Source organism: Manis javanica, chromosome 4, assembly GCF_040802235.1.
Source record: "Manis javanica isolate MJ-LG chromosome 4, MJ_LKY, whole genome shotgun sequence".
Classification (NCBI taxonomy): domain Eukaryota; kingdom Metazoa; phylum Chordata; class Mammalia; order Pholidota; family Manidae; genus Manis; species Manis javanica.
In genome coordinates this window covers 119328190-119340948 of record NC_133159.1, presented here as the reverse complement: position 1 = coordinate 119340948, position 12759 = coordinate 119328190, and the positions used below count along the sequence as shown (strand labels likewise).

At 46.6% G+C, this 12759-nt stretch overlaps 1 protein-coding gene across 1 annotated transcript in view; it reads left to right on the top strand.

Annotated features, from left to right (window-relative positions):
* Window positions 1–10894, top strand: part of HS3ST3B1 (heparan sulfate-glucosamine 3-sulfotransferase 3B1) — a 39398-nt gene extending 28504 nt beyond the window's left edge. Inside the window, exon 2 of the mRNA XM_037001389.2 lies at window positions 6819–10894. Coding sequence (XP_036857284.2) covers window positions 6819–7437 — 619 coding nt within the window. The 3' untranslated portion in view covers window positions 7438–10894. The remainder of the gene's footprint in view (window positions 1–6818) is intronic.
* Window positions 10895–12759: the final 1865 nt, after the last annotated feature.

Below are 12759 nucleotides of genomic sequence, written 5' to 3'. Positions count from 1 at the left end.
TGTCCCACACACCCACAACCACCACCGTGCACAGCCCCAGCCACAACCAACATTCCCCACCAGAGTGGTCCGGATATTATAATGAGCCGACCAGACACATCATAGCCATCCAAAGTCTATAGTTTGCATTAGGACTCATTCTGTTGTGACATATTCTGTGGGCTTAGACAAACGTGTGATGACATGTATCTGTCATTATGGCATCATACAGAGCAGTTTAATGGCCCTGAACAACCTCTGTGCTTCTCCTGTCCCTGTCTCCCTCTCCCCTAATCCTGGGGGAGCCCAGTGTTTTTGAGTTTAGCTACTGCTATTTGTGGGTTTATCAGGGACTCAGAAAATGACCCACTATTTGTTTTACCCTTTTAGAGGGGCATCCTCATTTCCTAACTGTGCAGATGCTAGGAAAAAGTGTGCTTTTTTATTTTGGTGGGTAGCGGGGACATAACCGTCCTAGAAATCTTAATTATATTGTTTGTAAAGATTTCTCTTGTTGTGCATTTTGAATTCTCAGAGGCTGGACTTGGGCTTCGTGGAAAAGTTAAATATAATGGGCCCCTACAGTTTCCTGGCCTGTGCCTTGGGATTATCATCAGAGTAATTTATCAGAACAGGCAGGCATCACCCCCACCTCAGCTGTGATGATTTTATAGACCAGGAAACTGAGGTCCAGAAAGTGTGCAATGTGGCCAGAGTTGCAGCCCTCAGGAGCAGAACTGCAAGTGGGAGACCCATAGAGCCAGACCTTCATGAAAACATGTCCTCGCCACTCCTTTTTCTTTTTAAAGCTACAGTAAATATATCTGTTATGTCAAAATTTCTAAGTTCCTATTGACCATTTTCTCATTTCAATCAATATTTGCCTCAAAATGGTGTGAAAATAAGGATTTGGGCAGGCTGTGGTCCTTTGTAAGAGGCCTTTTCCTGTGGAAATTATCTGCTTTAAGATCTTTGTTGGAAAGGGATGGCACACAGGAAAGAATTGGGGGTAACAGAACATTCTGTCTTGACTGTGGTGGTAGTTGTTCCACAATGCTGTGCATTCGTCAAAAATCACACAAGAGCAACTACTGACTACAAATTAAAATCAACACTTTTAAGAGGAAAACATTCTTGTTGGAGTTCAGAAAATGTGGAGTATTTCTCCAACCCAGCAAGGATGGTGTTGTCCCAGTGGGGAGGAAGAAAGGGGAAGGTGGATGCTGCCGGCCTTTCCCAGGTTCCTTAGTCAGAGAGGGAGACAGGCTGTCCACCTCCCCTGCGGCCGGCAGCTCTGTTGCCTCTCTGCAAGTCATTCACTCTCATCATCTGGTTTGCATCAGTGTGGCTCTGGTGAGTCAGGTTATACCCATTTCAATAATTTTTCTTTTTATTGTGTAATTTGCCAGTTCATGCAGTAAATTCAGTTGTTGGACCTGGGGGCAGGGGTGTCACCTGAGATAAGGATGAAGCAGAAAAAGGAAAGTAGGGCAACGTTTGCTGCCGGAGAACATCCCAATTACAGGCCTCGTTAGAACTCCGGGCCATTCGAACGTCCTACACGTTTAGGCCTGAAGCTTTTCCATAACAGCCTTTCTCTAGTAGCCGGAGTCCCATGGAGAGTTGGGAGGCTCTTGAGTAAACTGGGCTTCGGCAAAGCCCTGTGACAGGTCGTTGGCCACCTGCTCAGCTGACTTCTCCAGTCTGGTGGAGGCTCGGGGAGATGAAGGTTAGTGCTGGGTCCTGGCCATGGAGATTTTCAGTCCTTAAACCTGATTTTGGCCATTCTCCTTAAACACCGCACCTCAAGACTGGAAAAGAGAAAAAGGGCCCAGTGGCCATTTTGGACATTCATGCATTTTAGTTGCAGTTTTGTTAAACAAAAGAGAGTGTATTTCATTTTAATCCATGGACTTTAGCAAAAGCATTAAGCCAGATAGTCTAGCCCTAGTCTAGTTCCTCACCTGTTCATTTTCCTTTGTTCTGTTTACAGTGATATCATCTAACTCATGATGACAGAAGAATCATGCACATCTGTAGAAATGGCCTTTTCTTTCTTTCTTTCAGTTCCTTTGTCTGCCTCTTTTTGTCTTACTGGCAGCTGATTTGTATTTGATAAGTTGTATGTGTGTGAGTCTGGGTGTGCACATACACGGGTGTGCACATACATGGGTGTGCACTAAACACATGTGTTTAGTGGCAAGAAACATACTTTTCTTCTCTTTGCATTAAGCCTGTGTTTTATTTGTATTGATTGTTTTATTTCTTCTCTGCAACCTGTAGGCCACTGGGGCACAGGCTTCACTCTGGAACCCGGTCTGCTTTTGACCAAGGGAATGGGACCCTAGGTTCTCTGGACTTCACTCTAGGCCTTTGACTCAAATAATAAGTCTTGGATTAGTTGAGCAGCTTTCAGTTCCATTCACAATACTGTTTTCTCTATTTTTTTTTTTTACCATGTGGCCCTTCATACCCACATAGTGTGCTCAGAATATCAGCAGAATAAACAAGTGTGTGACAGGCTCATAGATAGCACAGAAAAATGATTTCAAATGCTGGCTGCACATTAGAATCAACTAACAGATTTCCATGGTTCCCTTGGTTGGGATGGAGCCCAGGTATTCAGTTTGAAGCACCTGGGAGATCCTCCTATGCAACCAGGGCTGAAACTGGCCACCACAGTGGTGGCACGTCACTTTCCAGAGCATATCCTCAAACAAGTTGCAAACCGTTGGTACTCCCTCCAAACCCACCTGGTTTGGGTTTTGGAGGTCACTGTTGTTCCTAGAAGATCACTGGGTCATTGCCAGTCTTTGATGACGTGACAAGCCTGCTTTGCCCCTCAGATCTTATTGAGGAAGTAGGGTTTTTCTGCTTTCTGTCACCCTATCTGACCGGTCAGGATCTCTCAGGCTTGTCTCTTACGTGTGAGCATGTCTCCCTTAGACTTGCGCTGGGAATGCTGTCTGGCCCCACTGGATTACAAGCACCCACAGGTGATGTGTGGCAGGTGTCAAAGAGGTGTCCCTTCCTCCCCCGTGGTAAAGAGGGGGTGCTGGAGGGGAAATGCTGTTGCCATGATCGCTACTATTCGAGGCCCTATAATGCAGCTAACTGACTTTTGTGAGCCCAAGAGGTCTGTTGTTATGAGATCTGACTCACAGCTGAACAATTATGACCGCAGTCATCTAATTCTAGCACTGAAATATCTGTTACTAAGACCCTGATCTGTGAGTGAGAAGAACACACAGGTCTTGGCTCTGTGTGCTCTCTGTCATATTAAGAACAACTAGAGGAGCTTGAGGGGAGACAGTTGAGGGAAAGGAAAGCCTCAGAGGGGCTGGCTCTAAGTCCCCATTCCATCTGCAGGCTGGTGACCCGCCCCAAGGCGAGTCACCCTTTTCATTGGTCTGTTTCATTAGTAAATGGGTGATTGCAGTACCTACCTCAAAGGCTTGCTGGGAGGGGTGAAAGCTACTTTGCAAGTTGCAAAGCGTATCTCTGGCGATCAGTTTGAGAAACTGGCTTTCATAATGAGCAGCTCAATTAACCTGCAACCTCCCTGCTGGCTCAGGGGTCCTGCCTGGGGCTACTGGGCTGGTGTGGGGGCTGCTGGGACGGCACACAGGGCCCATGTGATGGGGTCTTGCCCTCGGCCATGTCCTTGTCCTTTCTCCAAGCCACTGCTGTGCTCAAAGAGGCTTGAGTGTCAGGACAGGAGAGGGAGTCAATGAAGGGAGGGGAGGAGGAAGGTGGCCAGGAAGAGATGGACAGGGCTTTGCTCCAGGACCGGGTGGTGGTGGTGGCAGTGGGGTCGGGGGAGAAGAGCAGCTGAAGGGGAGGAAGGAGACTTGTCCGGGAGCTGCCTGGAAGGTTTGGGGCCAGGAACTCTGCACATATTTCTCAGCTGTGCTGTGTTCCCCCCCACCCCACCCACTGGCAGCTCCACAGGGGGGTCCCACTGGGGACACTCACTGCGGCTCGATATGCATTGCCCTCCATCGGGTGCCCCTGGAGCCGGTGGAGAGGGCTCAGGAGATATTTGCCACTATGGTGGAGGAGCCAGCCATGCTTCTCGTCTGTCAGCCTCTCGGTGTCGGGAGAGCAGCCAGGAGCTGATGGTGGACAAGAGCTGAGAAGGTGCTGTCACAGCAGGGGTTCTGGTTGTTATTGTGAGAGGCAGAGAAAGTCCTGAGGCCCCTTGAGTGATTGTGCCCAAACTCTAGGCCACCCTGGGGAGAGCGGTCCCTGGAGCTGGTACCCCAGGAAAGCTGGGAGATCAGCAGGTGGTCAAGCTCAGGGAATTTTTCCTATGGCCAAGGAAGTTTTGGCTTTGGATGGAAGGCAGTGGGTATCTCAGGTCCTCTTGACCAGTCCTGTTATGTGGATTCTTATTCACAATTGCCCATGCAGCCATGTTGCTCAGTTACTGCCAGGCCCCTCTTTAAGGACGTTGAGGAAATGCAGGCAGCAAAGGATCAGAGATGGTTCTGGAGCCCCGGCAGGCTGAGAGCAGAGTCCGGCTTTCCTGCACGTCCGCATCTCACAGGAGACGAGCCCTCCCCATTGCTCCTCTGTGGGATGGGGCTGAGGGAGCAGGCAGTCCCCTGTGTGAGCCTTGCTTTCTTACATCTGATCTGATGCTGTCAACAGAAGATAATTGATAACATTTTATTGGCACCAACTAGCTACCAGCATTGTCACCAAGGTTAGCCTTACAACCTTTTCACATCATCATTTTTCTCATGATTCAGTTGGGGGGAACTGAGGCATGGGCAGGTTAAGTGACCTATCCAGGGTCACACACCTTGAGCAGTGGGGATGCTGAGAGTCAAATCAATAGGCTGACTTCAAAGCCTGTGCTAGCTCAGATGGACTCTGAGGACAGACACCAAGCCTGGCCCTCTGCCATGCCCTGAAGGCCTCTGGGGGCTGAATTTCCTTCAGTCACAGTGGTATAGCACCTTGATCCTGAATATTAAACTTGTGTAGGCTGTCCGGTTGCAGATGGCTTAACACAGGGGAAAAAAAGGAGATAAAGTGGGCTTTATTGGACTCACCTGCTTTGGGGAAAAATGCAAAATAAATTGAGAGCTAGCCTGTCTTTACTACTTAGTCACATTAGCCTGATGACCCTGCTACATTAATCTAAGTGGTTAATTGGCAAAGTGGGTCAATCTGGCTTTAGTTTAAGCCAGGGATGGCTGCAGAGTTGTGAGGCAGTCTTTCTTAAGGGAAGAGCCTCCTTCCTCTAATGTGCTGGGAAGAGGCAGCCCTCTCTAGGGCGTTGCCCTTTCTGGCTGGGGTGATGGAAAGTTTGTATCATCGTTTCTATAAATTGCTCAATAGAGGAGTTGTGGTCTCAGTAGATTAGGGATGGCTTGAAGCTGGAAGTTCAGATCCTACTAGGAGATAAATGATTTTTCTTTTTAAAATTTGTCTTTTTTTAAAATCCCTGGGCCTGGGTAAGAGACACCTAGAAATCTCTCTCCCATAGCTAATAGAAGATTGCCTATCTGTGACCTAAACTTACTGTCTACCTAGCTAACACATCTCCTTTTCCTTTGATGTGTGCACACTGGTGGGTACACATGCTCAACTTTGGTCCTACTGTGTGCTATAATCCTTGTATTGAGCACTAGAATTATGGTAATATTATGATAGTATTAGTAGCTAGTATATGCCAAGTACATACCATGTGTCAGGCATGTTCAAGGCATGTTATGCTCATTAATTGTTTTAATCCTCATTACACTCCAGTGAGGAAAGAACTGTCATTTTCATTTTTACAGATGAGGAAAAGAAGCCCAGAAAAGTTATCTGGCTGTTCAAAGTGACACAGCTGGGATTTGAACCCAGGCAGTCTGACTTCTAAGCCCACCTTCCTGGACTGTTCAGGCAAACCGCTTTGGCATATCTCTTAACAGCTCAGTGAAGCAGGTGGAAATTATTTCCATTTCACAGGTTAGGATGCTGAGACTCAGGGAGCAAATCAGAACCAGTCTTACATCATTGATTCATGTTATTTTTAGTGCTAATTACGACTTTTTGACCATCTGGATATCACGGCCCGTATCTCCTGTGGGTTATAACAGTCTTGTCTACATACTTTTGTTTAAATTAGTGCTTTAATAGATATCATACATGTCTTTATTTTTTAATGGAACCTAAAGTGCTTTTGGAAGCTTCTAGAGTTGTGCCTTGAGAATTCCTCTTAGCAAGTTTGCGTATTTAAACTCCATGTGGTTTCACCTGATGTTTTTCGGGCTGCTCTGGGCTCAGTGGCCTTCAGGTCCGCCCTCTGCGGCAACGGCATTTTTCAGCGGTCCCTGTGATGAAGCCACCACAGCCTACTGGGGCACAGGGACATTTCCTGAAGGAAATTCAGCCTGGTGAGCCCGAGAAGGCAGGCAGGCAGGTGAGGACTTGGACAGCAAAATCTCCAGGAGCTCCAGGAGCTGTTATGCAGAACAGGCTCATAGCCAGAGGCCAAAGGCCTTGGGTTCTTCCACCAGAAGTTTGGGGCCCTCTGAAAGCTGGACACTCTGAAAAATAAGGGAGAGGTAACACCCACCAGAGGATCTTAGGGAAACTTGTGTCTCCCTGTTTATACCTTATTGGAAGGTGCTGGCACATTTCCTGTAGATAGTGTCTGACCTCCAGACTTCGGGTGGGACGTTAATACACCTTGCAGCCCTGAAATTCTGCTGCATTTTCTCATGTTGCCACAGCTGTTCCCAGTATAAGAGGGAGTGGGGGTTAGAAGTGTTGACCTTGACGCGCCCAGCCCAAGAGGCATCGTCACCTCCTGACCCGTTTGGTCTGCTTGCTTTGCCCAGGGAGCTGATGCCCAGAACCCTGGACGGGCAGATCACCATGGAGAAGACGCCCAGCTACTTCGTCACCCAGGAGGCACCGGCGCGCATCTCGGCCATGTCCAAGGACACCAAGCTCATCGTGGTGGTGCGCGACCCGGTGACAAGGGCCATCTCGGACTACACGCAGACGCTGTCCAAGCGGCCCGACATCCCCACCTTCGAGAGCCTGACGTTCCGCAACCGCAGCGCGGGCCTCATCGACACGTCCTGGAGCGCCATCCAGATCGGCATCTACGCCAAGCACCTGGAGCACTGGCTGCGCCACTTCCCGCTCGGCCAGATGCTCTTCGTGAGCGGCGAGCGGCTCATCCGCGACCCGGCCGGCGAGCTGGGCCGCGTGCAGGACTTCCTGGGCCTCAAGAGGATCATCACGGACAAGCACTTCTACTTCAACAAGACCAAGGGCTTCCCCTGCCTGAAGAAGGCCGAGGGGAGCAGCAAGCCCCACTGCCTGGGCAAGACCAAGGGCAGGACGCACCCCGACATTGACGGCGAGGTGGTGCGCAGGCTGCGCGACTTCTACCGGCCCTTCAACCTCAAGTTCTACCAGATGACCGGGCAGGACTTCGGCTGGGATTGACCGGCCCGGGCTGTGTTAATAACCACTTGGCTTATATATTGAGAGAGATTATATGTATGTAAAATGTACAGAAATCTATTTTATAATAATTTATTTTTAATTCATGAGCAATTAATTCACTAAGATGCCTAGCCACGCTCTTTAGAGAGTTACCTTCGTAATCGGTTAACATTCCAAAGTGTTTAACTCTAATATTTTGTTCTTTTCCTCACAATTGATGGTGCTTCCGTTTTTGTTTTTGTTTTTTTCTACGCATTATATTTAAAAAAGAAGAAAAGCACAACTTGAGTTTTTGTTGTTACGGGTATGCAGCCTTCAATTGAGGTCTGAATCCACTTGCCATCTCCATCTCTCTGGTGTTGTTGGGGCTCATATTCCAGCTTCCGTTTCTCTTCCCGCCGGTGTACCTCTTAGGAGCGCAGAGCCGCCTCAACAGTGCTGCACTCGGAAGGCCAGACCTCCTGTGGCAGCTTCCTCGCTGATGTGATGACATTTCCGAGGACCTAGACGCCGAACCACAGTGCTAGGTTTCCCCCTCAGCCTGCTCAGCACACGGGGGATTCACTGCCTTTGCAGAGACATCCACAGCCTTTTTGAATCTGCACGCCAGGGTCCATTTACTTCAGCTTTTGACTTTGAAGGATGGCTCCTCATCCTCTACTGCCCCCAGCCTCTGGTTCATTAACCAGCTTGAAGTGTATGCAAATGTCAGCCCCCTCTTTCCCAGGTCGCCTACGTGACATGCTCGGGTGCTGCTTTAGAAATACAGACTGTCTCTTCTAATCTGCATGCGAGTGCACCACGCTCCGTTCTCCAGGCAGGCAGTTCTGCCTTGACACACCAAAGAATCCCCTAGGCTAGCAGAACCATTGGCGCAAACCCAAGGGTTCTGGGTGTCAAGACCCAAAGGGGTCGGGGGCATCCCACCCTATCAGATTCTACCAAGGTGCTGCTAGGTGCAGAGCCAGCCATGCTGCTCACATCCCAGTGGACTGACAACCTCAATGTGGGGAAAAGACAAAGACACGCCCCACCCCACCCCCATCCCGAGGACAGGGGGCCTGGCAGAAGAAGGGAACTCCTGGCCCCTTTGTTCATGTCTGGAACTCCTGTCCTTGGGATTTCTAGCTCATCACAGATTGACAACACAGTCTGTGGCCAACATCCAAACAGCAAGAACCAGGAGTGGCTCTTCTAAAACAGGGCTGGGAAAGCCGGCCCCACAGTGCTTATGAGAACTTGAGCCTGGCGCTTGTGAAGTGGCTCCCTGTTTGAGCCAGGTCCTTGCAGAAGGCATGGTTGCTGCTGATGAAGGGTGTGCTTCCCATACAGCTCCACTGAGAGAGCAGGTGGGGACCATTTATGAGGACTGGCTAGTGGCAGGTGGGTAAACACATAGCAGTATCACAGAATGATGTATTCACATTATCCTCAGTTTTCTAAACCAGAATGCTTCTACCATAAAATAATTTTCATTTGATTTATAGTTTCATCAAGGCATATATGGGACGATACACATATTGTCCAAGTGGTTGGGTTGTGATATTTACAAAGGCACTTTGGTATATTGCATATTGTATGGGATAAGTTGCCCAATAAGAGTAAGGAAACTTGTATGAGAAAGGAAAATATAATCTGTCTGTAGAAACTGATCAGAGATGTCACTGGTCTTTAAGTGATGTCTTGTTGATAATCTGGTTTGTATTTGACCACAAGTTTTAGCCCAGATGTAGCTAGCTTATGCTTAGCAGCAAAACTGTCATTGTGGAAGTTCTGTGCAGCTTCTGTGTAGGAGGACAGGCAGCAAGGGGCTCTGTGCCTTCCTTGGGTGTTACAGTCATTTCATAGCTTCGTTACTGCTTCTGCCAAGAAGTGTAGAACATGCATTAGGGGAAACACTGTAATTATAGTGTGGTTCTCCCCACTAGCTGCTTGGATGTCAAAGACATCTGCATAAGGATGCTCATTGGTCATGCATTTTTCCAGTCAGAAGCCTCATTGAAAATAAAACCAAGAACACGTCTTTCCAGTTCCAGCATGACATCGCTTAGAGTGAAAGTCAATAGCCACGTCCTCCACCTAATCCTGCCCTGTCCGCTTCCTGGCTGCTCTCATGCTCTGACATGGCTCACGATGGAGAATGGTAGAAAAGCTCAGAGAAGGGCCTGCAACACAGCAGTAGGAAAACATGTATGGACTTTCCCCTCCCCTTCAGGTCCCTGCCATCTTTCCAAGCTGGACAGTCTTGATTGTTTATTCCCTGCCTTAAAACTGAAACAGGAAACTTTCAGATAGAAGGAGGGTCATTTAGTCATGAACACTGAAGTGGGTCAAATCCTTGAATCCAAACAGATGTTGATAATTAGTGCTGACCGACTAGTTTTCTATGAAGACAAATAAATCAAACTTCCTGTGTATCTATATCTTCACAGGAGTCTGATAGCTTATAGTTCCTGACTGATCTGGACACAGCATCTGCCCCAAGGTCACAAGCCATCCTGTTATAGTTTTTACAGAGCCAGAGACCTCATTCTCTCTCCTGGAGAAGTTAGGCAACACATGAAATCAAGCCTTGAGTTTCTTCCTGTTCTAGCAAATGGCAAGGCCAGCAACTTCATTTTTTAGCTGTTAAAAGGCAACCACCATTTCATGTTTGGCAATGTTTGCTCAGGCACATGTTTTGGGTCTTCTTTCAGTTTACAGGAAAAGCCTTACTATTCCTTGGTGTCCTTTATTCCTCTCAGTTTTGTCTTTCTCATTTAAAACAAACAGAAAGGTTAACAACAACAAAAAATGGAGGGTTTTATTGTTCCTCTCTTTTCCATGCATTCTCTGAGGTGCTTGCACAGTAGTATGTTTGTTACCTTAGGGTGGAAAGGTGGTACCTGGGAAGGTATTTAGGCAGAGTGACTGCATAATAAATACTTAATTGGGTGATGGAGGAGGAGAAATTGTCTTCTCATGGGATTGTCTCTGGAGGTCATTTTGAGTGACACACCCATTTTAGACCTTTAGAGAAACACTGTTTCAGATCCTGCCAGGATATTTTTGTTAAGAAAGGAAAATGGAAGGTTCCAATAACCTAGAAATGCTTAGTATGTACCTAATGTGCTGGCAGAGAAGTCAGGGTAATTTTGTTTTTTCAGTTTATCAAGAAGGATGGTCAATAAAACTCAAAAGGTGTGGTTAGATTTTTTTTTCATTCTTGTAACATTAATTTATGCCTGAGTTTCCTTCAGCCCAGCAATCTGAAATACTGTGCAAATTCTAGCAGTGTGTCCTTCTATAACATGGATGTTAGAATAGCCAATATGTACAAAAAAATTAAATCAAGTATTTTGTGCTATGTATAACACAGATTAATTTTACACAGAGAAAGATGTTTCTAGGAAAATGAAATTCTGGTAATTCATACTATTTCTTTGTATGAACAAATAAAATATATTTTACCAACTTGTGGGCACTTTCTGTTTTATTGTGTGTTGTGGGTGGACAGGAAGGTTTATTTTAATAACTCATCATGCATGCATACACACACACACACACACACACACACATATTTTGAGGGCAGGTTGATCTTTCAGATCTTAAAAGATCCAATCCAAAATCCAACTAATCTACAAATATTTGGGGTGGATTTTTTTGTAAATGCCTTGGAAGGCTATGAGATTGTTGAGAGGGCGCCTGCCCCCTGGAGAAGCACACGAGGGGCTCCAGGAGCACCACGGCCACTGTGCGCTACAACCCCTCAGGGCCCGGGCTCTAGCCAGGGTTGTGTGTTGGCGGTCTGTCGAGCGTGGGGTATGTGCCACACTGTAGACGTGATGGAAGCAGAACCCTGATGGCTGGGTGACTTGGATGCTGGTGGCATTCCCTTCTCACATTCGCATAGGATTCTCATGTCATTTGTTTGGAGAAACTATGTCCTTGAGATAGAAAAGGGTTTGGACAAGACAGTGTTTCTGTAGCTTTAGCTTATATCAAACAACCTTCTGTTTTCTTCAACATCTGCACCGATATTATTTACTGTTTTAAATATTTGATTCCTTCTTTTACTTAAGTCTTTTGCTTCAAATTCAATTGAGGCTTATTTTAATTTAGAGCTTTAAAGTAGCTGACACTAACATTGATAAATTAAGGCTCAAACCCAAGAACTCTGGCTTCTTTGTTCTTTCAAACCACTTTATTGAGGTGTGATTGGCCTACCACGTGTACTGGTTAATGTATACAACTTGATGAGCTTAATGGTAAGTATGCACATGTGAGGCGATCACTACAGTCAATGCCATCAGCATCTCCCTCACCTCCCAGAGTCTCCTCCTGCCATCTTTATTTCTCATGCATATGATAAGAACATTTCACATGAGATCCACCCTCTCAGCAAATTTTCAAGTGTTCCATATAGTACTGTAAACTACAGGCACTATGGTGCAGAGTAGGTCTCTAGGACTTAACTCATTTTGCATAACTGAAATTTTTATTTTACTTAATTTTAAAAGGCAACATTAAGATGACAAGCCATTATCTCTTGCCGTAAAGAAGACATATTCATAAAACAGTAAATACAGAGAAAACAAAGCAATGCCAGTCCTTTCTAGCTAGATAGAAAGTCACATTTGCCATGGGCTCACCCACTACTTCTGGTGAAGGTTGAGACTGTTGAAGACTAGCCCTTGAGATCTGCATTTTGCCATGAAGGATGGGAGAGAATTGAACGAGAATGGCTTGCCCAATGCTATTTGGCCCACAAATGCCTAAAACTCCAAGCATCTCCAAATCATCCCTGGTAGCCCTCTGGGTTTTTTCACACTTTGAAGTGTGATTCACAAGAGGAAAATGGCTCAGATGGAGGCGCAGAGTTGGAAATCAGCCTAGCATTTGAGGAAGGCTGTGAAGAAAACAATATTTTCTTACCAAAGTAGAGGATGCATGCCAGTCAGGCGGGAAACAACTCTTCACCAACACTTGGTTTTCAATAGCCAGCGTTAGATGGAGTCCGGTTCCTTCAGACCTGGGAAGATGCTACTAGGTGAAATATGTATGGGCCAGGAGTGTGACCTGACATTGCACCCACCCTGGCAATTTTATACTTTTTTTACAGAAAGGTTAAAAGGCAGATCTAAAAATCTACCCATGAACTTGATGGCATGGTTTAGAGCAATGGTTCACAAGTTTGGGCCAATATTTGAGTGATCCAGAGAGGTCTTAAAAAATGCTGAAGTCCTAACACACCTCAGACAATTACATGAAAATCTCTGGGGGGTGAGGTCCCATCACTGGTATATTTAAAAATATATGGTATATTAAAAAAATGCTCTGGTA